Below are 24,194 nucleotides of genomic sequence, written 5' to 3'. Positions count from 1 at the left end.
AGAGAGCGAAAAAAAAAAAAAAAAAAAAAAAAAAAAAAGAAAGAAAGAAAGCTAAGAATTGCTGATCTAAAGGAAGCTGTGCCAGATTGAGTAAGGCATTGATTATACCCTTGGGCAGAAGCCAGGGCAGTACAGTACATACACAGAGGTAAGGGGATAGCCTTTTGCTATTAAATTTGAAAGGTACAAAATTCAAGGTTCAGTTTTGACATACTCTCCTTTAAGCTGCCTTGAACTGTTTAGGCTAAAGGCAGCCTGACACAGCAGAGGCAATGTGCATACACCATCAGTCTCACTGTGGATGTGTAGTCAGCCCTTTCCAGCTGGGCAGTAACAAAGCTCAACCCACAAGATCTAGATCAGCCAGTAAACGCACCTGCTGCCAAGCCTGACAACCTGAATTTAATCTCCAGAACCCCCATGAAGGGAGAGGATTCCCAAAGTTGTCCTCTGACCCCCGACTGCACTCAAAACACAATAATCAAGGTTAAGAACAGTTGAGTTAGAACATGAAGAAGACTTTAATTGTCTCCAAGTATGCTATCTATGTGCATGGCATCCTGGAGAGTGTGTAGATTATGTGTAGGTAGTACCTGCTGTCTTTCAGAAGCTATCTGAGCACCCCATTTTTGGTTTCCTGGAAGGGAGGAGGGTCCTGGAACCACTCAGGAATGACTAGCTTAAATGTGGCAATGATTGCTAGTTCACCAGTCAGCACTAATAGGAGACAAACAGATACGCACATATTTTCCCTGGAAATTCGAGTGTAGTGACTGGAAGCTGCACGGTAGTAGCTGGTTAAGTTGTGTGAGTATGGCTAACCAGAATTTGGAGGCAGCTGGAAATCATCTTTGGCCTGGCTGGTACTCAGGATCAGACTCACTGGATGTGCAGCTGTATGGCCCAGGGGGACTTCTGCTTTGTTGACAACAGCTTTCCACCTTGGGCTTAAGAAGCTGGCTTGACAGCAAAGTGCTGTGAAGCTGGGAGGATCAAGAAGCAAACAGACAGACACGACTTTGTTCTCAACAATTTAATGTAAAAGAATAATAAAAATGGTAGGGTTTCGATTCTTAATACATTCTTGGAATGTTGGCCTCCTAGACAGCATTATTTCAAGCAGTTGAATTATCTAACTTTTCTGACTCAAAGACAGTTTGCTTAAATTTGAAAAGACTTGGTTCCATGGGGTTGTGGTAGTTAATTTATCATAAGAATTAAATACAAACATGTCAAGGTCTGAGCTAACCAAAGAGTAATCTGACAGAAACAGCTGGGGTAGACAGGAGAGCAAACAATCCTAATATTACTTTTCCCTTGTAACAATATTAATACTTGAACATAAATTAATTATACATTCATTATGGTGTTTTAAAACAGTCACGCCCAAATAAATTCATATCATCGAAAGATGTACACACTACGCCTGCTTAAGCACAGCTTTTTGTCCGACAGCTCTTGGCCACATGTTGACAGGATCCTCCGCTTCTCAAGCTAATGTAGGTCTAGCTGTCATTTTGTAGAAGACACTGAAGCTTCAAACCTCACCAAGCTGGGACTGGTGTTGGAGACCCCAGGACAAAACCAGTGGTTCTCAAACTTGAGTTTGTACCCCAGCCACCTGGAGGGTTTGAAAAACACCCTGCTCGTCCCTGTTAATGAAGTCCCCCAATCTCTGCTTTAACAGAGTTAGATGGGGTGCAATTCTGTATTTCTGACAAGTGCCCAAGAACCCCACTTTTGAGAACCACTGGCGTAACAACTAGGCACTGAGCACCACCCCATTGCTGTTCAGCGACACCAGCTACTGTCCACTATTCACCTGCAGGGGGCGGTGTGGAGTTGGTCCTTTTGACACCACTGCTCAGCATCTTCTGGTGTCAAGAAAAATCTGGGCCTGGCTCACAGGGCACTTCCCTGCTAGCCTACAATGCACTTTACAACTAAAGCCGTATACAGTATATTTGAAATGTTTTATTTAATGCTGAAAAACTTACCCTAGGGGACAGAGGATGTAAAATGAAAAGGCACGTCATCAAGTCGTCCTTGGAAATGAGTTGCTTTTCTTCAAAATAACTTCACTTTCACTTCCGAGCCCAAACACTCTATGAGGTAAACAGGCTCTTGTACCTCAGGGACAGGGGGCAGGGGCTGTGGTCACTCCAGGACTCTAAAGCAGGGTCTGGGCGTGAGAACCCTGAGCAGCCGGAAGACAAACGCCTTCCTCAAGTTTAGAAGGAAGGTACCATATGAATCCTTGAAGGAGGCCCCCAGAAACAAGCTTTCCAGTCCATCTGGGAAGGAGCCATCTCTGAGTTTGTTTCAAGACCACAAACAAAAGCAGCGCACAGGCTCCAAGGCACAGGCAGGATGCTCTGCACTCCCCAGGGCCCCTGCCAGCCGGTCCCGTGGCTCTACCCGGCTGGAGGGACCTGGCTATACCCTAATCAGCTCACTGAGCTGGGTTGTCTAGCATGTCCTGTATTTAGTGAAAGGGAATCTTGCAATGGTGGCAGAAGTCCTGAGCAGCTACTACCCCAAACTCAGCACTGCACACTCAGCCTTGAACTCAAAAGGGTCTTCCAAGTCAGGTGTACTATAGGGGTTCACAGCAGCAAAGGGAAGGCCCCACCTGACTCTGGGGTCCTCCCATTAACTGCTTTCCCAATCACAGGGATAAGAATATGCCAAGAGAGCCTGCCCAGGCAGCCCAGGCTGGGCCGGACTAAGCTGAAGAGCTGTTGAGGGCCAGGAATGGCTGCTGTCAGGTTAAGTGGAAGCTCATGTGGTCACTGTGTGCAAATGAGGGGCTCATCTCAAGTGGCTCAGTGGGGGAGAGGGCCTGGTGGTCATCTCTGGCCTCCATAGCAGAGGGTTCTGTGCACAGCCTGCCTCCTGGTAAAGTGCGGTGTGCGGGGCTGTGCTTGGGGTACTGGCTGGGGGGCAGCAGTGGGCTCAGCGTAGGGGGTGCCAACAACAGCCCACCTGAGTAAAGCTTGTGTCAACAGGTGAAAGCTGATGGCAGGAACACATAGCTCTTGGCTCCCACAGCATAACAGCTTCTGAAGCCAAAGGGAGGAAGGCTCATGAAATAAAGGGGACTAGTCCAAGGTGGGGGCAGTCTTCTGAAAGGGTTACCTTAGCACTAAGTTAGAAAGACACAGCTTGTCTCCCCCACATGTCAGTTTAAGATTGCTACTATTGCTTCTTCCAGAGGGTCATGAAAAACAATTTAAGCCTTGAAAAGAAGAATTCAATTTGTTTAAAAGAGCAACAATGTTGAGAGGGGACCCCAGGTCATTTGGCTCACAAGCTGCTTTAGCATCATCTGGCCTCAGGAAGCGTCCCTGGATATCCACCCACTTTCTGTGAGGAAATTTAAAATCCTTTTCTTTAGGACCTTGTCCAGATAACTGGGAAGGCGACTTTTAGAAGGGATCCCCTGTCGCTTCTGGAGGTGATCTTTAATTATAATAGTCTTCACAGTCACATAGCGTGCAGGACTCAAGTTCAAAGAGCTACAGAGAACCTTCTCCCGATCTGACAGCAGCTCAAACCCAGGAAGGTTCTCAATGGCTGCGAACTCGCCGTCTTTGCCGTCCTCCTTGCCCCTTTTGGAGCTGGCCAGGTTCTTGTTCTCCTTCCTCCTCTCCCGTTTGTGTCTGGCTGCCTCGTACTCGGCAGACTCTTCCATCTTTGTAATGCCATTGCGCCGGTACCGCTGCAGCTCTCTGATCTTGGCACGAAGCATCTTCTCCTTGTGCATGTTTTCAAACAAATCGTCAAACTCTTTGCAGGACATGAACTGGTAGAGAGGCCGCAGTTTCAGCCGCAGCTCCTTCTCCTCCTTGGTTATCTTGCGCTTTAGTGTCTTCTCCTTCTCTTTCTTGTCCTTGCCCAGGAAGGCTGGCACCAGGTTGTAGTCTCGGGCAATGTTCTTCCTGCGCTGCCTCTCCTTCAGCTTCCGCACATACATGTCTACATGGGCACGCTTGAGCTCGATCTCCACGTCGTCATCATCATAGTTCACAGAAAGCCCACTGATGAGCGTCTCAGCATCCTGGTCATACTCGATCTCATAGTCGTCACGGAGTGGCATGTAGCCCAGCTGCTGCTGCTCAGCCACTGAGATGTCCAGTGGGGGCAAAGGGGTAGTGAGGCTAGGCGAGAGAGGGCCCCCACTGGGGCAGGTGTGATCTGTCACCCGGTTGGGGATGGTGTCAGGGATGCAGGCTTTGCCCAGGTTCCCATGGATGTACATGCTGACGTAGTGCTCCATCACTTCCTGGGGAGTCCTCGAAGCACCAACATGTGCAGCCATATCTTCCTATAATGACAAAAGCCAGACCATCAAAGTCCTTCCTTCATGCCAGTACTCACATTCTCACAGTTTTACTTGGCTACTTCCTATCAATGTTGTTAATTGTCTCACACACACACACATCCCCCCCCCCCAACATGTGCAGATATGCATCCCGCCTGGCGCTGATTGATGGAAGCTACACAGAAGTCCCCAAGAGGGAAAATCCAGAGCCACAGACTTTACAAGGCTGTGGGAACTGGTGACGAAGCTGGGATGAGAACTCCTAAAAGCATTCTTTTTTTTTTTTAAACCCAAGACAAGGTTTTTCTATGTAACAGTCCTGGCTATCCTGGAATTCACTCTGTAGACCAAGCTAGCCCTGAACTCACAGATCCGCCTGCCTCTGCTGGGATTAAAGGCGTTCACCACTACCATCTGGCCTAAAAATCATTCTCTGGCTTCTTAAAGAGAAACTCAGCCATGTGCTATTGTTCATTTTACCCACTGCAAACCCTAAGGAGCACATGAAGACAGTCTGGTGTGAGAGGACACACTTTTCACTCAGACTAGACAGAAGACTTGCCAACTTGTCCACAGGGCAAAGCAAGTCCATGGGGCATGGCGACAAAGAGGACTGTTTCTTCCCTTTTCTTTTTTGTTTGTTTGTTTTTGAGACAGGGTTTCTCTGTAGCTTTGGAGTCTGTCCTGGAACTCATTCTGTAGATGACATGGCCTCTAACTCACAGAGATCTGCCTGTATCTGCCTCCCCAGCGCTGGGATTAAAGGTGTGTGTCCCCATTGCCCGGCAGGGGATTGTTTCTTGCTGCAGCTCTATGACAAAGAGAGTCAGGACTCTTTAGCATTGTCCCGTGACTGTGTATGATGGGTGCCACCACGGCTGCAAACATTCTCTACTCCGGCAAGAGAGGAAACTAAATGGCTCCCTTAATCTTTTCCTTTTGCCAAGAGGCCTCTTCCTTAAAGTCAACCACTAAAGCCACTTCAGAAAGTAATTGCTCAAAATGCACACTCATTTCCCGGCTGCTATTCTCAACACTAGTCCCAGAACCAGTAGCACCTCTCTGAGCTTCAGGTTATACATAGTTCAGTGACAGGCTAGTTGCTTTGGGCCCCAAATGGTCATGCCTGATCCAGTATCTGTACCCCGACAGCCAGTTGAAGCCAATGGCCATCCTGATTATAAGCTAGGTGCTGTGGAAGGTAAAGAAGGCCAACCCAGCTGAGCAGCCCTCCATCTGGACCTTCTCTGTGATACACACTTGAAGCACGGAGCTGGGACCTTTTCCACTGGCCCAACATTGAAGGTTAACCTTAAGAAAGCAGAGTGAAGAAAGCAGTTCTGAAACACAGGCGCAGGTTCACCTAAGGAGAAAAGTAAAGATTACAGCAAGGGATATACTCTGGTCTTCTGGGGGACAATTATATAACTCCAACTTTAGACGTCACCATTAGCCTCACTCTTAATTGCTTCTCTCAGGAAGCATTCTAAAACACCAAAGCATAACTATGCCTGGCTGCTGCTGGTCGTTGCAGAGCCTTTGATCCTGTCTAGAAAAATAACAACCATACTCAGGCCAGGCAGGATCTGGTTTCCTTGGAGACTCTCCAGGCCTTGGTAAAGTTCCAGGAGTGGCCTGTAAGGCCTCTCACTTGCAAAGATTTGCACATACATTTGCGTGTACTGCAGACATCAGAAGAGACATCAGGTCTATTTGGTAATCACTCCCCACTTTATTGGTCTCTTACAGAGCCTAGAGGTCACTGATTCAGCCTGATTAGCTGACAGCTGAGCCCAAGGATCTGAGATCCTAGGCCGAGGCCCCATTCACAGGACGCTAGGAGGGGCAGATGTATTGGTGGGCACAAGTACAGCACCCAGGGCCAGGCAGTCTGTGATCTGTATTATTAGTCCTGCTACTTAAAACTATCAAGTTCACTGGAAGCTGTGTGTGTGCATGCATGCGTGTACACGTGCGTGTGTACACGTGTTCCAAGCCCACATTCTTCCAAGGCTTTCCTCCGGCTCCTCCTCCTGTTCTCGTCACTCTTGCTGCGTCCCAGTGTGACTCCTCCCCTTAGGGATTTTGCTGGAGTCCAGTTAAAAGTCGCAGGCGAGCACGCCCGCAGACACCATCTCACCGAGACCTCACAGCTGTAACACCGCTCTCACCACCCACAATTCAAGGTCAATAAACCTTTGGCTGAGCTACCCACAGGACACAAGTTCAAATCCAGTAGTCTGGCTAGGAACACTGCTTGTCACCAAGTGCTTGTGTCACCCCAGGCCTCTCATGAGTGTCACTGCAGTATGTGCTGAAGAGTCTTTGCCTCATACAATTCTTGGCACCGCGGGCACACAGGGTAAGGCTGGACTACAGGCTACTGCTTCTTCCTGGTTCAACCAGCTCTTAAAGAAACTCCACAGGATGGCAGGTTCTGACTCTGACTGGCAGAAGGGTGCTAAGCATATAGCTTCTGATGCTTCCAGAAGCACCTTGCCTGGGGCAGAAAACCTTAAGTAGGGCGGGCCTCACAATTTCCTTCCTGTCCTTCCTCTTCAGCAGACAACCTTGCCACAACCCAGCTGACACTTAACTCCTTTGCTGTCTATTCTCCCTGCAACTGGGCTATGAGGAACAAAGCAGGCTGAGGTTGGCCATGACCGGGGGCTGGACCTTGGGGTAGCACTGAATGCCCTGTGTCTAGAGGGACCCCCACCCCCACCCGGCGCAAATGAAGGAGCTTCTAAAGGGGCAGAAGCCAAAGGCTTCTTTCCTGAGGAGGTGTGGTAAGGGGCTGCCAGGAAGTAGGCAGTACCTAAAGGGCCAGGAGGAAACAGGAAACATAATCCACCTGAAAGCATTCTGGAGCCACCCAGGGGAAGGGCAGGCACTGATCACAGTATCCTGTAAATGACTTCTAGGCATTTCTACCTTATCTCCTCAGCCTGCTGAGGTCAGTGCTGAATAAAGCTACTGTCAACCTCTCAAGCCCACCCTGATCTCTTACAGCTAAGTCAATGCTATGCCTGCTAGTTCATCAGGGTTCTGTGTGCCCTCAGATCAGACCCTCCCAGAACCTTGAGTGGCAGCAGGACAGTGTGGCCAGGAAAAGGCAGGCTGGGCCACCACAAGCTCCCTAGGCTCACAGGCTAGCTCAGCAGTTATGCAAAGGGACATCTAGAATGACTTTTCTTCCCGCCTCACAGGGCAACTGGTCCTTGAGATGGGACAGTAGACAACCCTGAGATCTAATTCCCTTGGGCACTGCTCCCTTCTCTTCGGTGTTTAGTGCACTCCTCAGGCTGTTCTGAAGCAGCTAACATTTGGAGTCAGTACTCCACATGATCCTACCCAGGACCTTTCCTTCTCTGGCCTGTCCTTATCATCTCTACCAACCCTTCTGTCAGACACAGGCTGGTGACACACTCCTTCTACTAACCTGGACAGCCTTCTGCCCTGGTGTGGTGGTTTAAAAGAAAATGGCCCCCAAAAGGAGCGGCACTAGTAGGAGGTGTGGTGTTGCTGGAGTAGGTATGGCCTTGTTAGAGGAAGTGTGTCACTGTGGAGGCTGGTATTGAGGTGTCATATATGTTCAAGCCACTCCCAGTGGTTCAGTCCACTTCCTGTTGCCTTATGATCAAGTTTAGCTAGCACCATGTCTGCCTGCATGCCGACATTCCCACCATGATGATATTGGATTAAACCTCTGAAAATGTAAAACCTCAATTAAATGGTTTTTCCTTTATAAGAAGAGCTGATATGGTCATGGTGTCTCTTCACAGCAAGAAAAATCCTAACTAAGACACCTGGTAAAAGATGATGGTCCTACAGCCTGGAAGTCCCTGAGAGTCTATAGATGTCAAGTCAGTGTCTGGGCTGGTACTTGGTTCAAGGAGGCCTGTGCTATGCTGTCAGTAACCCAATGAGGTATAAACCACAAAAATCTGGGTCCAGATTCTAGCTGGGCTCATCCTTCAGTACAGTTGCTTTTCATCAGTAAGTGGGGGACATCTGCCGCAGAGTCTGAGACAATCATAAGAGTGAGGGAACAATGCAACACGCCTGCTTTCATGCCTTGAATCGCAGAATGGGCATCAGCCTTAACGCCCCATCACAGCCGTCTGTCACCTGGCACAAAGGAGTGGGACTCAGCTTCTAACACCCCAAGCACACACTGGCTGGGGCTTAAGGTTTTTCCAATCATGACTATATGCTAGTTCATATGCATTCATTGACCACCCCACTGGACGAATCCTCCTCTGCTGCCTTTCACCTGGGACAAGCCAGCTTCTTGTCCCAGGTGACATACACCAACTCCCAGAACATAAAATACCTCCTTCCTCCATGCTACCTTCCCACCCACGAAGCCTTTGCTTGTCCTTACCAATGGTCATGGAGTTCTCTATTCACCCACACTGCAAGGTCCCAGCTGTCCCAATAATGTCTCCATTGGGGCTAGCATGTAGCAGATTGCTGAACACATGCCAGTGAACAGAGGAATGGATGCACCATGCAGCAATCTGCACACCGGGCACAGTTCACTTGTGGATGTCAACTGTCATCTAAAGACAGAAGATGTGCTACCTAGGCTACTCCACCTGCCCCTAGGCACAAGAACCTTCTCCACTGGTTCCTCTTACTACACTCAAAACCATGTACGCTGGCCTGAGCCCTACTTCCCTCTGCTGGATACTCCTGTGGAGGAGCTGGCCGTCTCAAACTGCCTCCTCTGTGACAGTTTGTCTTTAGACTGGGTGACAAAATTGGTGGCTTGTCTACCAAAGGCTCCAATCATCCTCAACCTCTACATGTCTACATGTTTGTGTTCACATGTTCCAGAGGTCCTGCATCATTCAACCAGCACAGCCCACCACAGTGCAGCAGCTGTCTGGAGGCTCTGAGCATCCTGGCAGGCCTGACCTGTGTGTGTGGCTGAGGACCATGTCAGTCAACCACCCTACTATGGTATCATCCTCTCTGGGAGTTCTCTGTTTACAGATCCCAACCAGACCCTGTGTAAAGCTTTCTGGTAGTACCACACCAACTGCACCAGTAAGCTGGGTCTCTAACCACATTACTTAAGGCTCTTAGTGCTATAGTGGAGGCATAGATTATAATCACATCTAACCATCAGGGGCAAAGCTGTAGAATTCTTGGCAAGCAGCTTAGATTCTCACAGTTGCTGTCTTTCAACTGCAAACTAAGAATATAAATTCAGCCCCACGGTGTAGCCTGTGCAAGTCACATGACCTGCGTACATAAAGGATACAGTATAGAGCTAGCACAGGCTCAAACTGGGACATACTCTGTGTAATAGCATGCAAGCTCAGAATAAAACCACACATCTAAGCTATCGTGCCTCTGGTGAAGAAAAACAAGGCTCAGAGGAGGAAAGCAGCTGGCCTAAAAGAGCACAGGGAGCGGGGTCACAGAGCCTCCTCTTCCTGTGTGAGGACCAGTGGTTGCATCTCTCAGACTGGCCCTGAGACCCCTGCTGCTTCCGCAGGTAGCAGTCCATGAATGATACACAGGCAGCCAAGCCCCAAGACTCTTCCTCTTGGGCTTTACTTCTTCCAAAGCTGAGTCTGGGCCTCATGAGAACCTGCATCTTAACTCAAGCTCCTCTGGCCTTAAAGTCTGAAAGTGCTGCTTCAGAAGCGGCCTCCCCATCCAGCCTGTTTATTCATCCACACTCTACAAGCTTCAGTTCCTGGGTGCCGTGTGCTTCCGATTGTGCTGCACCAACCAATGCGGCACAAACACCAGCTCAGGTTTGCGGACTCCACAGCCCAAGATTTTTCTTTTCTTTAACAAAAGAAAATATAAAAAAGATAGAATGAAGCCATCGCATCGAAGTTGGACAAGTCAAACCAGTGAAGAAAAAGAGCCCCGAGACAAGTCGCAAGAATCACTCACACACTTAGGAGTCCCATAGAAATACTAAACTGAAAGCTGTAATACATATGCAGGGACCAGGTGCAGACCCATGCTGGCCCTGTGCTTGCTGCTTCAGTCTGGGAGTTCTCATGAGCTGCGCTCACTTGACTGGAGGGTCTTGTTCTCCTGGTGTCCTCCATCCCCTCTGGCTCTTCCTGCCTCCTCTCGCACATGGTTCCCTAAGCACAGCCCAAGTTTCAGGGATAAACCAAGGTCAGCACTGGGCTCCCCAGAACTAACGCTCTTACTCTTTTCAGTGGCTACTCTGGAGATAAGTGCTGGAGGAATGATGCCAGGAAGAAAAGTCTCTCTGAAGCAACGACAGGTAAGGTCAAAGATCAGTCGGTAGTCTTGACTAGGGTGAAAGCACTTTAGGCAGAAGAAAGGAAAACTGATCAAGGGAGTAAGCCTAAGATCACACGGAACCGTAGGTGTTGTCAGGCCTTGCAGGCATTGTAGTGTTATCTAAGTAGAACTGGAAGTTGCTGGGGGCCAAAGAGATGCAGCTTAGGTTTTAAAGTCCTGTGTTGGTGGGTGAGAAGGGCTATAGAACACAAGGAGAAAACAGGTAAACCCTGAGAAGTGAAAACAGCAAGAGGTAAGTGCCAGAGAGGTCCAGGCCACAATTAGCAGCTACAGTCTGCACATTTTTTAAAATAGATGACAGCTGACCAACTGGATGTGGATGAAGGCTTTAAGTTGACTCTGTAACGGAGGACAAAGTAAGGCTGGGTCACCATGGGCAATCAGATAGAGAGGGATGGATGTCATCAGGTAAGAGACAAGCTCCAGGAACAGAGCAAATGAACACCACATTTTCAGGTCTGGGGCTCTTTTTCAGGGTGCTTCATGCTGCCTGATCTATACAATGCAAATGCTCAATACACACCAACAAACACCACTTATGAACAAAGCAACCAGATGGGTTTGGAGAGCAGGAGTTAAGGTGTCGGCCATCGGGAAGGTATCTGTAGAGCAGAATCATTCCTAGATGGGGGAGGTGGGTCCAAAGGGTCACGCACTGTATGATGACCTAGAATAGGAAAGCAGTATGGCTGGAGTAGGGGAGCTTAGAGAAGCAGGGCCCAGCCATGCCCCTAAAGAGTCTGGACAGGGCAGAGCCACTTAGCTCCCTCTTCTCTGAAAGCTTGGGGACGCTACATGTGCCTAGTGGTAATGGTGACAATGAAGACAGAGCTGTTCCCTAATATAGGTGAGGAATAGATGGAGAGCTCCTTAGAGATCCCTAGAGAACAACCAAGAGCCCACCACACAGTCTGGCTGGCACACCAATGCTCTTGCCACCAGCAAGCCACCTCTACCGAAACCTGACAGCTAGAAAACAGAACTCTGGCTACATGCCTCCTCATGGAGACGCCTTTGTTCATTCTTTACTGACCACCTATCACACTATGTCCTGGGTGCTGTGGAGAGCAAGAATTAAACAAGGCACTGCTACCCACGGAGAACCCTAGCAACAGGGCACATGCTGACACCCACAGAAAGCACATGAAGCCCTGAATGCAGACCAAGTGCATGCGGAATGTTCAGCCCAGACTTCTAGCCTTCCTCATCACTGTGCCCAGGAGAACCCAACCCTACCAGGGAACTCAAAAGGGACAGTAGGGTGTCGCTTGCTGCCATCTGGCTCGAGGAGAAGCTTGGCAAGGCACAGGGCCTGCCCTCCGCCCGCGTTCAATGCACACATTCTGAGGACGAGTGTGAAGGGCAGACAGCTCCGTGTCACGGGTCAAGACTCTGCTCTACCAGCTGTGTGGCCACGGGCGCCCAGCATTCTCCCGGCGATCCCGCCTGGCCACCTGCGGCCCTCCGCAGCGTGCACCAAGCCAGCCAGCCATGCCCTCCTTCTAATCAGGGCCCGCCGCTCACCCAGTTGCCGAAGCCGAACTGCTCGATGGCGTCCAGCAGCAGCTGCTCCTCGCGGCTGGTCCAGCCGCCCTCCGCCTCAGGCCCCCAGAGAGTGAATCGTCCGCCGTCCACCAGCTGGTAGCCGTGGTAGCGGCGGTGGTGGCCGATCTCCGCTCCAGCCGAGAAGCACTCGGGGCACAGCTCGATGTCCTGGCACTCAGTGCAGCGGAAGCGCAGCGGGCTCACCTCGGCCAGGCAGTACACGCAGTACTTCTTGCCCAGCTCCGCCATCTTCCCCTGCTCGCCCGCCGCCCGGCCCGCAGCCGCCGCGCCCCCGGCCGTCAGCGCCCTGCCGCCTGCCGGGCCCACTGCGCCCGCCGCGCCCGCGCCGCTGCCGGCCGCTGCCACGGCCGCCCCCGCCCAGGCGCCGCCGGAGCCCGCCAGGCGGGCCGCGTCCCGCCTCAGCACGCAGGCGCCCTCCGGCCCGGCCCGGCCGCCGCCGCCGCCGCCGCCGTCTCCCCGCCGCATCGCGCAGGCGCCCCGCGTGCGCCCTCTCGCGGGCGGCCGGGCCTCCGCTCTGCGCCTGCGCGCCGCTGCCTCCCTCTGCCTCATGGGCTCGCGCAGCCGCGAGGCCCCGCCCCCAGCCTGACAGCCGGCGAGGCGTAGACCGGAAGCCGGTCGTGTGCGCCACACCTCTCAAGAGCCACTGTCCAATCAGCGCCTACATTCACCTGTTCGTTGCCCTTTATTGGCTTAATATTGCTGAGAGGCGGAGAGAAAAGGAAGGCGGACGACCAATCGTGGGGCCCACCGCGCGCGCCCTGGTTGCCCCGGGAAACCTAACAGCAGGCGGCAGCGGGTCGAGCATGGACAGCCACGAACGGGATACCGAGGGCGAAGGAAAAGCAGAGGAATCCGTGACCAGACAGCCGACTGAGGTCAGGGTCAGCTCCGAACCTCAGACCCCGGGAGATCCTGCGGAGCCGCAGCCGGGGCCAGAGCTGGAGACGGAGTCGGAGTCTGAGTCGGAGTCTGAGCAGGAGCCGGAGCCGGAGTCGGAGCCGGAGACCCAGCCGGTTGCGGACGAACCCAAAGCAGAGGCTTCGGAGGGCAGTGATTACGCGCATGTCGAGGTCCCGGAAAATCTGGAGGCCGCCGCGGCTGCGGGCGGGACAGTACAGGCCGCGAGCGAGGCCGTGTCCCAAGAGCCAGAGAGTCTGTCAGAGCCGCAGCCCGAGACCAAGCGGGAGTTCCAGAAGCTGGACGAGGACGAGGACGAAGACGACGATGAAGACGAGGACGAGGAACCCGACCGGCTGGAGAAGCAGGACAGGGTGAAGAGGGTGAAGAGCAAGGAGTCACGGTTCCGGCCCTCCCTGCCGTTGACCACTATCGTCGAGGAGGCGGCTGCTCCAGCCCCACGGCCTGAGAAAGAGAAAGCGAAGGAGTCGGAGAAGAGAGATAGCGAGGAGATCGAGGGGACAGGTCGACGCAAGAAAAGCAAAGAAGAGCATCTTCACCCTGGAGAGGAGGAGGAAGAGGAGGAGGACGATGACTTCGAAGACTTTGAGTGGTCTGCGGATGTTCGGAAGCTGCAAGAGCAGCAGCTGCGTGGTGAGCTGGTGGACCAGTACCACACCCTGCTGGTGGAGCGGAACCGGTACCAGCGCTACAATGTGTACCTACAGCAGAAGATCTCCGAGACGCTCCGCAAAAAGGGCGTGGAAGCAGCTGAACCCGCGGACAAGAGTGCTGAACTAGATTCTCCCGAAAAAGAGCAAACATACTTGCGCTATCTGGCCATGCTGGAGGAACTGAAAAAACAAGAGGCGGACGACCTCGAGTGGTACCGCCAGGAGGTGCGTGAGATGAAGCATCAGTGCCAGGAGAAGCAGGCCAAGGTGGAGAAAGAGTGGCGGCGCTTCCAGGCCCTCAAGAAGCAGGTGGTGATGCAGGTGATGGGCAGCTGCCGCATGCGCGGTGGGCGCCAAGCAGCTCTGAGAGAAGTGGAACAGATCCAGGCACTGGAGGATAAAAAGGAGAAGGAGATGAGCGCGTTGCGTCTGGAGAATGTGCAGCTGAAGCAGAGCCTGGTACACTTTGAAACTAGGATGAAGGCCCAGGAGGACTTGGCTGAGGGGCTGCTCCTCATCGACTTTGAACAGCTCAAAATTGAAAACCAGACCTTCAACGAGAAAGTCGAGGAACGAAACGAGGAACTTCTAAAACTGCGCACTAAGGTGACCAGCAACGTGCAGATTATAACCCACGTGAAGGAAAAGTTGTCTTTCATAGACATGGAGAACTCATGCAAAAAGGCACAGCTTTTGGAAATCGAGACCCAGGTGGCCCTGGGAAGAGACCTATTGACAAAGACGAAGCAAGCCCGAGACAACCTGCGAATTGACAACATCAAACTGAATCAGAAATGTGGGCTTCTGGGTAAGGAATCACTCCTCAGAGACTTAGAAGAAAAGGTGGAGAAGACAGAATTTCTCAACAAGCGTCTGGAATCCCTGAAGCGCCACCACGCGGGACTCACCTTGTCCTGCAAAGGGGTGAAGCAAAAGATCAGGGAAGCCAAAACGTTCCTTCCCTCTTGACAGTCCTTGACAAGACAGTTGGCAAAACCTCCAAAGGTCTAGAAACTTTGTCCCCCCCACACTCTTCTGCCCTCCCATTGTCACTCTATGTCACTTGGGGTGCAACTTTATTTTTGTCATTTCAAAATTCCTCCATAACACACCTGTTGCCGTAGCTCTACATGAGGTTAAGTAAAATATATCTAGAGAGAGAGAGAGAGCCGGTGGGGTGGTTAAACTTACGAATGATGAAAAGCCTTCCTGGCCAGGCAGTCCCTTAGTCTAGAGGAGTGTTCTGACTGTTCCTTGTCTATTTGTAAGGATGGTTTAAAGGTTCATCCAGTAGCCAAGGTACAGAATATCCCTGTGCACTGGTCTGATCACTCAGTCATCTTTGTGCTGATTAAACTGTATAGTCTTGAATCACTGTCTCAATCAGCTCCCAAATTCTTATCTCTGTGTGTGTGGGGGGGGGGGTAATGGAGGCCAGAGGAACATACTGGCATCTCCTGCTCTTCACCTTTTGAAACAGGGTCTTTACTCAACCAAGAGCTTGCAGTTTGGGCGATACTGCCCAGCCAACATGACAATCTTAGGATCTGCCTGTCTGTTGCACAACACTGCGGCTATAGGCATGCAAAGCCAAGTGTGGCTTTTTTTTTTTTTTTTAAATGTGGGTGCTGGGGATTTGAACACAGATCCTCATGCTCTCACTCTTACCTTCTGAGCCATAACTTGCATCAGCAATCTGGCTGTTGGCACTAATAACCCTGCTTCCTTAGATTAGACACAATTTTGTTTGCTAAAGTATATTGGCTTTGAAGTCAATGAAAGTTAAAATCCCTTTCTAACTTCCATGGCTTGAACACACTTTACATAAGACCATTCAAATGCATTACTGAGGATAGCTCAAAAACTGATTTCTCCCATCCCACCCCCCACCCCCAGTTGCTACAGTTTGGGGTTTTCCCTCTCCTCTGTCCATCAAGACCATAGTGAAGCAGTAAATTACTGTAACTGGAAATGTCATCTTTGTGGCTCCCAAGTGAAACTGGCAGTGTTACTAGAAGTGACAAGAGGTTTTTCATTGTAATGGTGTTCTTCAGTGTTTTGATTCATTCACCTGGTATCTCCCCATCAGCTAACCAACTGAATGCTCCCATGAACCTTGAACAAGGTGAGCAGGGGGTCATGCAGGGCACTAAGGTTAGTATGCCCTAAGTTGCTAATGTATCCTATTATATGGTAAGTCACAAGAGTCCTCAATCACAACACCTCATGCTGGAGGGATTAAAACTAATTATAAGACATCCTTCATTTTTGATTACCTCCCCATGTGGTTCTAATTAGATTCATGATGAGTGCTTGATCATGAAATTCCATCAAGTAGTTAAGGGCCTGCAAAAAAATGTAGACACTGAACACATTCTGTCTAATGGATATGCATGAGAAGGGTTCCTTTCAGTATGGAGGGTCTGTAATACAGCCACCTACTCAGGGGACAGCCTAACATATTGGACATGCTACAATTAAGATTGTTAAAATATGTAAGTAGAAACAGGTTTGTGTAAGTTCACCTGCAGATAATAATTTAGGATTTTGACACTGGTATGAGTTAACTGTCCATAAAGTAGCAGAGTCAATGCCTTCCAGCTAATTACTGCTCATGTATTTAACCTCAGAAGGTTCCAGAGTGCAAGTGACACAGATACCATGAAAGGAAAGCACCTTGGAGCACATGAGCTGTGTGGTGACCAGTCCACCTCCCTTCAAAATACCCTTATTTTTACTTAAACAATCAATGACAAAATATGTGCATATTTTAATAAAATTGCACTAATTTATTTGCTTTGGTTTTTCAAGACAGGTTTCTCTGTGTAGCTCTGGCTATTCTGGAACTAGCTCTGTAGACCAGGTTGACCTGAGACTCTGAAATCTTTCTGTGTCTACCTCTGCCTCTGCCTCCCACCACCACCCCTGTTCAGTAAAATTACACTCCCTCATTTTTTAAAAGCTTTAGATAGCGTCTCACTATATAGGCCAACTGGCCTCAAATTGGGGTCATCCCAAATGCTAGCTAGTATTACCAATTTCAACTTTAACATTTTGTTCAAATACAGTCAAGGAGAAATACAAGTATACATAAAAGACATGGGAATGCCCAAACTGTGATCCTGCTGACCTGAATGGACACATGTCTGAGCCTCACTGTACTGATTCACAAGAAGCATTTGAAAAAAAAAGAGTGCCTTCCTTTGGATGATGAAATTAGGAGGAATCTTCCCTTTGTGCTTCTCCTTATCCTCATCTTATACATGTATATACATTTGTGATATTTATAATACATACACAAATAATCAAGGGAACATTTTTAAATCCATAAATTCACAAGCAGAAGATAATAAAAGTCCTGAAGATATAGTTCAGGGGTAGAGTATTAGTCTAGCGTGAGTAAGGCCTTGAGTTGGTTCCCCAGTACTAAACTGAAAAATGTACAGACACATAGCAGTTTAAGCAGGGCTCGGTATATGCCTATAATTCCAGCAACATGAGCTACAAAATAAGACCTTATTTTTCCCTCCCTCTTTCTCCCCTCCCTCCCTCTCTCACATATGGCACTAAAAGTTTATAGGCTAAAGGCACAAATCTAGCTGCCTGGAGAATGTTCATGGGTTAAGAGGCAGTTCAGTCTCTCATTTATTAATACTCCATAAACTAAACCTATGGAAAGGAGCTAAGTCCCTCAACCTTTAGTTACAAGGGGAGAGAAAAAAAAAAAAAAAAAAAAGGGTTGGAGAACTTCAGTGAATTCCCCAAGATCACTGACTGAGATTCAAGTTGAAGATCCTGGTCCTGCCCTCTATCTAGCCAAGCTATCTGCAGTCTGGGTTTATTCCTGGTTAGTAGTAGTATTTACTGAAACTCTAGAACAGGATCAAGAAGGTATTTGAAGAGAAGGTGGTTCCCTCATGCCATACAAAACAGGAATCCTGGGGGAAGAAGAGCAACACATCATTCCAGAATGAGCTAGCAGTGGGTGTTTGCTGACAGAAGAGATACATACACACTATGTCATGGCCATGTCCCATGTTACTCAGCAAGCCTGAATAACATCAAGTATTTCATAGCATATTTAGTCCCACACAAAGCATACCTACTCGTTTCCACTCAAGTGCAAACACTCCCAGGTCTTGATGAGGTCCCCTTTAACAAGTAATCTTGGGCTCTAAGGCTGCCCTCTGCTGGGCAGGCCCTTGCTCCTGTCCACCTGAAAGCTCTGCTCAAGGTTCAGCAATGTCACTTTCCTCCTGCTGCTAGACGTGAGCACAACAGTCCCTCCCCTCTTCAGACATGCTCATAATGGGCAGGCTTTAACTGCTGGCCCACATTGAAGGCATCCTGCAATGCATACTGGAAGTACTGAAAGGAATGAGGAATCTAGGTCACAACCAGCCCTGTGTTTGGGTTGCTAAAGGTCCAAAGCAAGCATGATCTCTCCAAGAGTCATGCAGGAGCCAGCATGGATACCAGCTGTGCATCTGCCCCAGGAGCTGCAGCAAGCATTTTCTTGGAATGGGAACAATGAGTCTCTTACACGGGGTTGCTGTGGAGATTAGTAATCCATGTATAACACTTGATCCACAGCCTGGTGTTGCTGGAGCAGGCAGCCACACCTCAGCAACCGAGTCTATCACCTCACCGCCTGCAAAAAACAATGGTTCAGAGAACGAAGCCATTGGTTTAGATGGGAAGGCAAGTCCTGCTGGAGACTATAACACATTGGGCAATCAAATCTCCCGGCAGTCTTGGGTGGCGGTGACAGCAGTGGGGGACCGAATGGGGAGTGACATACACAAGCATTTGTCCTGTCTGGTCCAAGTAGCTTGGGGACCCTACTACACACAGTCACTTTTCCTTAGTGACTCACAGGAAGGAGCTCACCCCCTGGGCCCTCAGGTTTATAGGCTCTAGGAAAGCTCCAGAGTATGAAGAGCCTTGCATGGCTCAGCAGCTAGCACAGAGTAAACAAATGTGGTTGTCTGCTCTCATGGGGGAGGTCAAGGCAACAGGCTTCAGGGAAACGCATGCAGCACACACAGCTGGGAACCCCAGCAACTGGAAGAGGACATCTGAACTCTGGAACCCTCTGAGGAAAAAGTAACTGCCCTGCTTTGTGTCTTCCAAGTCCTGAGTTAAAATACTTTCTGCTACACTTCAAAGCAAGAATGTCAGCTTTACACCAAAGTAACAATGAACATAAGTAACAATTTTACATGACTTTATTTTAACAAAACCACATATTTACAATTCAAAAAGTCCTAGTTTGATACACTTTACTAAATAAAATTAAAGGTTAACTGTACAAGCAATTAAAACATGATATGTAGCAAGTGTTATCAGGAGTTTCCTATTGGCAAACTGTTTAAAAATAGTCACAAACTGAACAATTAGAAGTAGCTTTGAAGTGAGCACTGCTCCCAAGGTGACAGGAAGCCTCTCTGCAAGCTCCCTCTAGAGTGAGAGCTGCCCAGCACCCTCAAGTTTGGGACTGAAAGTCAACTACAATTGAGGTGGGAGGTGCAGACTTCTGCAGGGTCTGTTTCCAGTTTGCCCAAACAGCAAGGAGTATGAGAGATGCCCTCAGAGTAGAGGAACTTGGAACTACATAGGCTCTAAGGAGGGCACATCAGGCTCACACAAACAGGCTATGAAAACCCTGTTTGGAGATCAGTCAGTGCTCGGCTGGCATGGAGTCTTGTTTGAGAACTTCATGCATGCCCACAGATTATGTCGAACAAGAAAAGTTAAGAGCTGGGTTGTGAACACACAGAGAATTCCACAATGGCATTCACAACAAGATGCCCAAGTCCCCTTGTCACAAACTTTCTGTATGACTTAAGGAATGTCTTTATGTACAGTAAGAAAATATATACATCTTGAGAGAACAGATGCCCATGTCATGGAATAAAACTAAGTACATCTGCAAGAACGACAGCAGACAGGATCGGGTAGTCCGCTTCTCACAGGCCGGCTGGCCCTGGGCTACATTCAGCATCTGATGTCAAGAATGGCTGGATCTGGAGGCCATTGGATGGCTGGTGAAAAGACATCCTCCTCCAAGAGGTCAGACATCAGCCTTTCACACTAAGGCAGAGAGCTATTTGGAGGGTGCTCTGCAGCCTCCCGGGAGAAGCCATGGGATTACAATGAGACTCCAGGAAAAAAGAAGAGTGGCAGAATGGTGAATGGCATGAATATGACAGCCTGCTGATGCACTGGACTATCGCCAACAAGCACACAGATGAAGGGAACCCATGCAAACACACTGTCATGAGGCTGACCCCATGCCACATGCCGTAGTCAGTCAAGGGCTCCCCAGTGGCTGTCAGAAACTACAACAATGGAGAGGATGATTTCTGGGGGTAGCAGGTTTGGTTGCAGTGGGCTGTGAACTACAGATCACGCAGGCATTTGCTGAAAAATGTTCTCAACCCTGGCTTACCTGTACCCCCAGGAACAAGAATGCCAGTGGATTATCAGGAGGTAATCAATTTCCACAGCTACTGGATGTCCTTTGTATTATTCTATGTAAAAACTACTCATTTCTGTGAATTTGGATAATCAAATTACTTATACAAAGTTCCCAAGTCAAGGAAAAGGTACAACAGTAAGAATCTCACCACTGAGCTTGAGAAACCAGCTGGAATGGAGAAGGGCTGAGGACACTGAGAATCTGGAAGACTGCCTTACTCCTTGGTGCTCACAGCAGTGTGTGAAGCTTATTTTATAAAGCCAGACGGGGGCGGGAGAGAATCACTGGCACTTAGAAGAGGTCCAGCTACTAGGGTGACAAAGGCCAAAAGGGACATTCAACTAAAGCAAGGAAACCGGCTCCCACATAATAGTGTTTTCAGAGGCTGCCACGCCCAGCTGCTCAGAAGCAAGCAGGTAAGAGAAGAGTAAATTTTGCAGTCTCTTCCCACCCCTTTCTTTACAGAGCCCATCTCTATCCCTTCTCAGCATGTGGCTCCCCTGCTCCAACCACCATGGTTCCCAAGATGCAATGAGAGCTACTTTAGAGAGTGGGGTCCTAATGTGAACTCTCAGCCTTCCTGCTGTCATGTGCCAAGGCAACAGGGTCAAGTGTCAATACAGAAGTTAAGTGAATTTTCAGGAGCCTAAGAACATTCACCAGCAACTACTCTACAGGCTCTATCTTCCTTACACCTTCCTTAGTAGGGTGATTTAAAACATACCCTTCATCTCAGTAACTAAATAATTCCTTTCTTATCCAACATATGAACCAATAACATCTCTGAGGTCTCCTAATAATATTTCTCATGCATCTTGGCTAAGAAAGATTGTAATGTACCTTCCAGTAGTTGGCATATTGGCATCATAATTTAATTAACTGCTGCTGGAATAAAGGAGCAAGGAGACAGCCTGCCTTTTCTCGAGCCCATGTGGAAAATGCAGTGACTAGCCATGACCAATGCCAGCGCATGGGTCCACTGAGCTGCTTAAGGCTAAGCCTGGATGTAATTCTTTAAGAGCTATTTTGTTTTAAGGCCAACTTCAGCATTAGAAATCCAACATGGAAAGAGCCCCTGTTCTTCTCAGGCTTCAGTCTGAAAGCACACAGGTGACGTGTGGAGCTGTGCTTCAGTGCCAAGTGGGCGTTACCCCGAGCCTCAGTGTCTGAGGGATGGGCTTCCTTTTTCCATTTCCCTGCTGTCTTTCTGTAGCGCAGACAGCACCTAGAATCACAGAGAAGACAGCTATGGTTAGCCCCACAGGCCTCACTGACCTCAGAATCTCACAAAAACAGTAGAAAAGCAGCATGCATCTAACACACCTATCCCACCCCAGTACATGCCTGTCCTCTGAGCTACTGGCTAGCCCCTGAATATAGCACTGAGGCCCAGGGTTCCCCCAGGGCACTAACAAGCTCCCCTCTCCCATGGTGCTGATATAGCCAGTCCCTTTCATCAGGAAGTTGGCCAGACAGAGTTGTGACAAGGTTGTGAAGTGACTGTTCTGTGCTCTCCCAGCTCTTGGTTGACACTTTAAGGAGCATCCTACCTTTAGGAGGCAGTAATAACAACCAAAGGCTACATTCCAGAACACCTGCTGCATGCCAAGCAAAGCACTCTATGAGGCCAGACTGCCACCATCAAAAGCCACTATAAGCAATGGTCTGGCAGATTCCAAAAACCTTCACACAGGCCCCACCCAGATTTCAAAGGGACTCTCCTTAGCTTCACGATGTTGCCACCATCTTGAAATTTTCAGTAACTTTAGAACTAGGTCCATGTTTCTATTCATACTTTTCTTTGTTTATTAGTCAAAAAAAAAAAAAAAAAAAAAAAAAAAAAAAAGGCCCTCTTTCTGCCTCCGGAACCCTGATGACAGCACAGTCAGTTCTGTTCTCATGTGAACTGAGTATACCTTTTTAATTGCTTTGCTGAACTATAATTCATAGGCAATTCACCCACATAAAGCATGCAAGTCAACCGCACCAAGCCATCACCTCAAGCAATGACTCAGGTTGTTGAGACAGCTCCAGTGGGTAAAAGTAATTGCCACCAAGCCCAAAGATCTGCATTCAGTGCTGGGACTCGCAAAGTAGGAGAAGAGAATCAATTTCCATGAGTTGTCTGCTGACCTACATACTCTCACTGTGGCACATGCACTGCCCCTCTCTCATATAGTCTTACACACGGAAAGCAATAAAATAATAACAATTAAAAAAGAAAACAGGTTAGGGAGGAGGGGACTTTTCTGGTGGAGTCCTACAGAGGTGACCTGGAAGTGCTGACAATACAGAATGGGGGGGGGGGGTCTTCCTACACACATTCCTCCAGCTATCTGAAACCCAGACATGAGCCAGGCCATATACCTTCAGTCTGGGCACCATTTCCAAAGACAGCCCTCTTTTTAAAAGGCCCATTGAGCAGCACATTGCTTCAGTCTCACAGCTGTGCCACATACCCGCTTACCTGTGCCCATTTCTTGTTCCGGCTCTGCATCTGGACTGTGGAGATGGCTGCAAACACCTCATCTGCTGGCAGGTCCTCAGGCAGCCTCGTCAGAAACTGGGCACTGTGGATGAAGTCCATCCTCGTCAGGATATCCTCAAATAGCTTCAGGATGCCCAGAGCTGTGCGGAAGAGAAATTCCTCCCCATCTCGACAGAACACATCCCAGATGCGGCAGGCAAGGTCCAAGGGCAGGGACTTACTGTACAAGGTGAAGATCCTGGGGGAGAGATAGAACTTTTAAGTTTGGAATGGCATAAGGCATGCACAACACCCTGGGTCCCTGACTTTTACACACTGTGGACAACACTGGCCTGCATTCACCCTGAAGGCCAATTTACATTTCACACAAAACAGCACTACACAACTTCTGGATCACGGATACTGGATAATTCCTACTTGGAGCAGATGTCTAGCAATCACATACCTTAGTAGAGCTTGGAGTCAGCCAGGGAACGAGAACAGAGAGGAGAGAGTATACTATTCCTTATTCTCCTTGCAGGGGGTCAGCAATGCAGCAAGGTGTAAATTTTTCTGTTGTCATTGTTTGGCTTTTGAGACAGAATCTAGTTATGTAGGAGATTATGCTGGCTTGGAATTCATAACAACCTCTGAGTGAAGGGATATAGGTGTATGCCACTATGCCTGGCTTTCTTGATAAATCTTGACTGTAGATTATTAAAAACCGACCTTATACTTCAATAATAAAACCATCAGATGAAAGGTATTCTCTTAAAAATCTATTTGAGAGCTGGTGAAATAACACCGTAGTAAAGTAAGGAGCTGAATTTGACACAAAGCACCCAGGTGCAATGGCATGCACTTGTAATCTCAGAGTTTGGGTAGCAAAGACAAATCCTTGGGGCTCACAGGGAAGTCTGGCCAGCCTACTTGACAGCTCCAGGACAATGAGAAGCCCTGTCCTTAAAAATGAACTGAATGGTTTCTGAGGAATGACCCCTGGAGCTGACCTCTGGCTTGTCCATGTGCAGGCACTCACATACAAACTACCTAACAACTATGCTGGAATAATGCCTGTGCTCTGGGGTCAAGCACTTCTAACCTGGATTGGGGCTATGTCACCATGCAGGTTCAGAGCTAGAGCTCTGTTTAGTGTTATAAAGTGACAAGTCTGGGCATGGCAGTGCACATGTGTAACTCCAGTCCTGGGGAGGCTGTGGCAGGGGGACAATGAGTTCAGACCAGGGTTATAGAGCAACACTCTATAAAAACAACAAAAATGAAAGCGTAGAAACCTAGCCCACAACCTCCCACACGCAAACCCCAGTACACACATGGGAACCATGTCTCCCATCTCCTTAAAGACTGACGGGGCCAACAAGATCAACAAAAAAGATCCCCCATGTTTTTACTCCAAAGCCATGACGTAAACTTGATTCTTTTCTTTTTCCCACATAGCGTAAAACCACTGAATTCAGA

General features: G+C 49.0%; 3 protein-coding genes across 11 annotated transcripts in view; 1 reads left to right on the top strand and 2 right to left on the bottom strand.

Annotated features, from left to right (window-relative positions):
- Positions 1-1,018: 1,018 nt before the first annotated feature.
- Tada2b (transcriptional adaptor 2B) lies at positions 1,019-12,676 on the bottom strand. Its single transcript, XM_051200370.1, has 2 exons — positions 12,155-12,676; positions 1,019-4,327 (listed from the first exon to the last, which is right to left on the bottom strand). Exons 1-2 carry the CDS (start codon positions 12,659-12,661, stop codon positions 3,335-3,337), a joined length of 1,500 nt encoding a protein of 499 aa, XP_051056327.1. The 5' UTR covers positions 12,662-12,676; the 3' UTR covers positions 1,019-3,334.
- A 317-nt stretch (positions 12,677-12,993) lies between these two features.
- On the top strand, positions 12,994-15,138 carry Ccdc96 (coiled-coil domain containing 96). The gene has a single exon (XM_051200369.1). It carries the CDS (start codon positions 13,000-13,002, stop codon positions 14,734-14,736), a length of 1,737 nt encoding a protein of 578 aa, XP_051056326.1. The 5' UTR covers positions 12,994-12,999; the 3' UTR covers positions 14,737-15,138.
- Positions 15,139-18,973: 3,835 nt separating this feature from the next.
- Tbc1d14 (TBC1 domain family member 14) overlaps positions 18,974-24,194 on the bottom strand; it is a 92,742-nt gene continuing 87,521 nt past the window's right edge. For 6 of the 9 annotated variants that reach the window (XM_051200384.1, XM_051200390.1, XM_051200385.1 and 3 more), the window contains 2 exons: positions 22,716-22,974; positions 18,974-21,473 (listed from right to left, as the gene is read on the bottom strand). In XM_051200384.1, coding sequence (XP_051056341.1) covers positions 21,408-21,473; positions 22,716-22,974 — 325 coding nt within the window. In that variant the 3' untranslated portion in view covers positions 18,974-21,407. The remainder of the gene's footprint in view (positions 21,474-22,715; positions 22,975-24,194) is intronic. The other 3 variants (XR_007835518.1, XM_051200388.1, XM_051200389.1) reach the window with 1 other exon arrangement.

The sequence above is a fragment of the Phodopus roborovskii genome, unplaced genomic scaffold, assembly GCF_943737965.1.
Source record: "Phodopus roborovskii unplaced genomic scaffold, PHOROB, whole genome shotgun sequence".
Classification (NCBI taxonomy): domain Eukaryota; kingdom Metazoa; phylum Chordata; class Mammalia; order Rodentia; family Cricetidae; genus Phodopus; species Phodopus roborovskii.
The sequence above is the reverse complement of the archived record's forward strand: the minus strand, read 5'-3'. Positions and strand labels throughout refer to the sequence as shown.

What these genes read in the sequence shown, in the direction of transcription:
- Ccdc96 (XM_051200369.1), top strand. Translation starts at nt 13,000, where the DNA reads ATGGACAGCCACGAACGGGATACCGAGGGCGAAGGAAAAGCAGAGGAA.
- Tada2b (XM_051200370.1), bottom strand. Translation starts at nt 12,661, where the DNA reads ATGCGGCGGGGAGACGGCGGCGGCGGCGGCGGCGGCCGGGCCGGGCCG. An exon ending in AGTTCGGCTTCGGCAACTGG is followed by an intron (nt 4,328 to 12,154) that starts GTGAGCGGCGGG and finishes TTGTCATTATAG; the next exon opens with GAAGATATGGCTGCACATGT.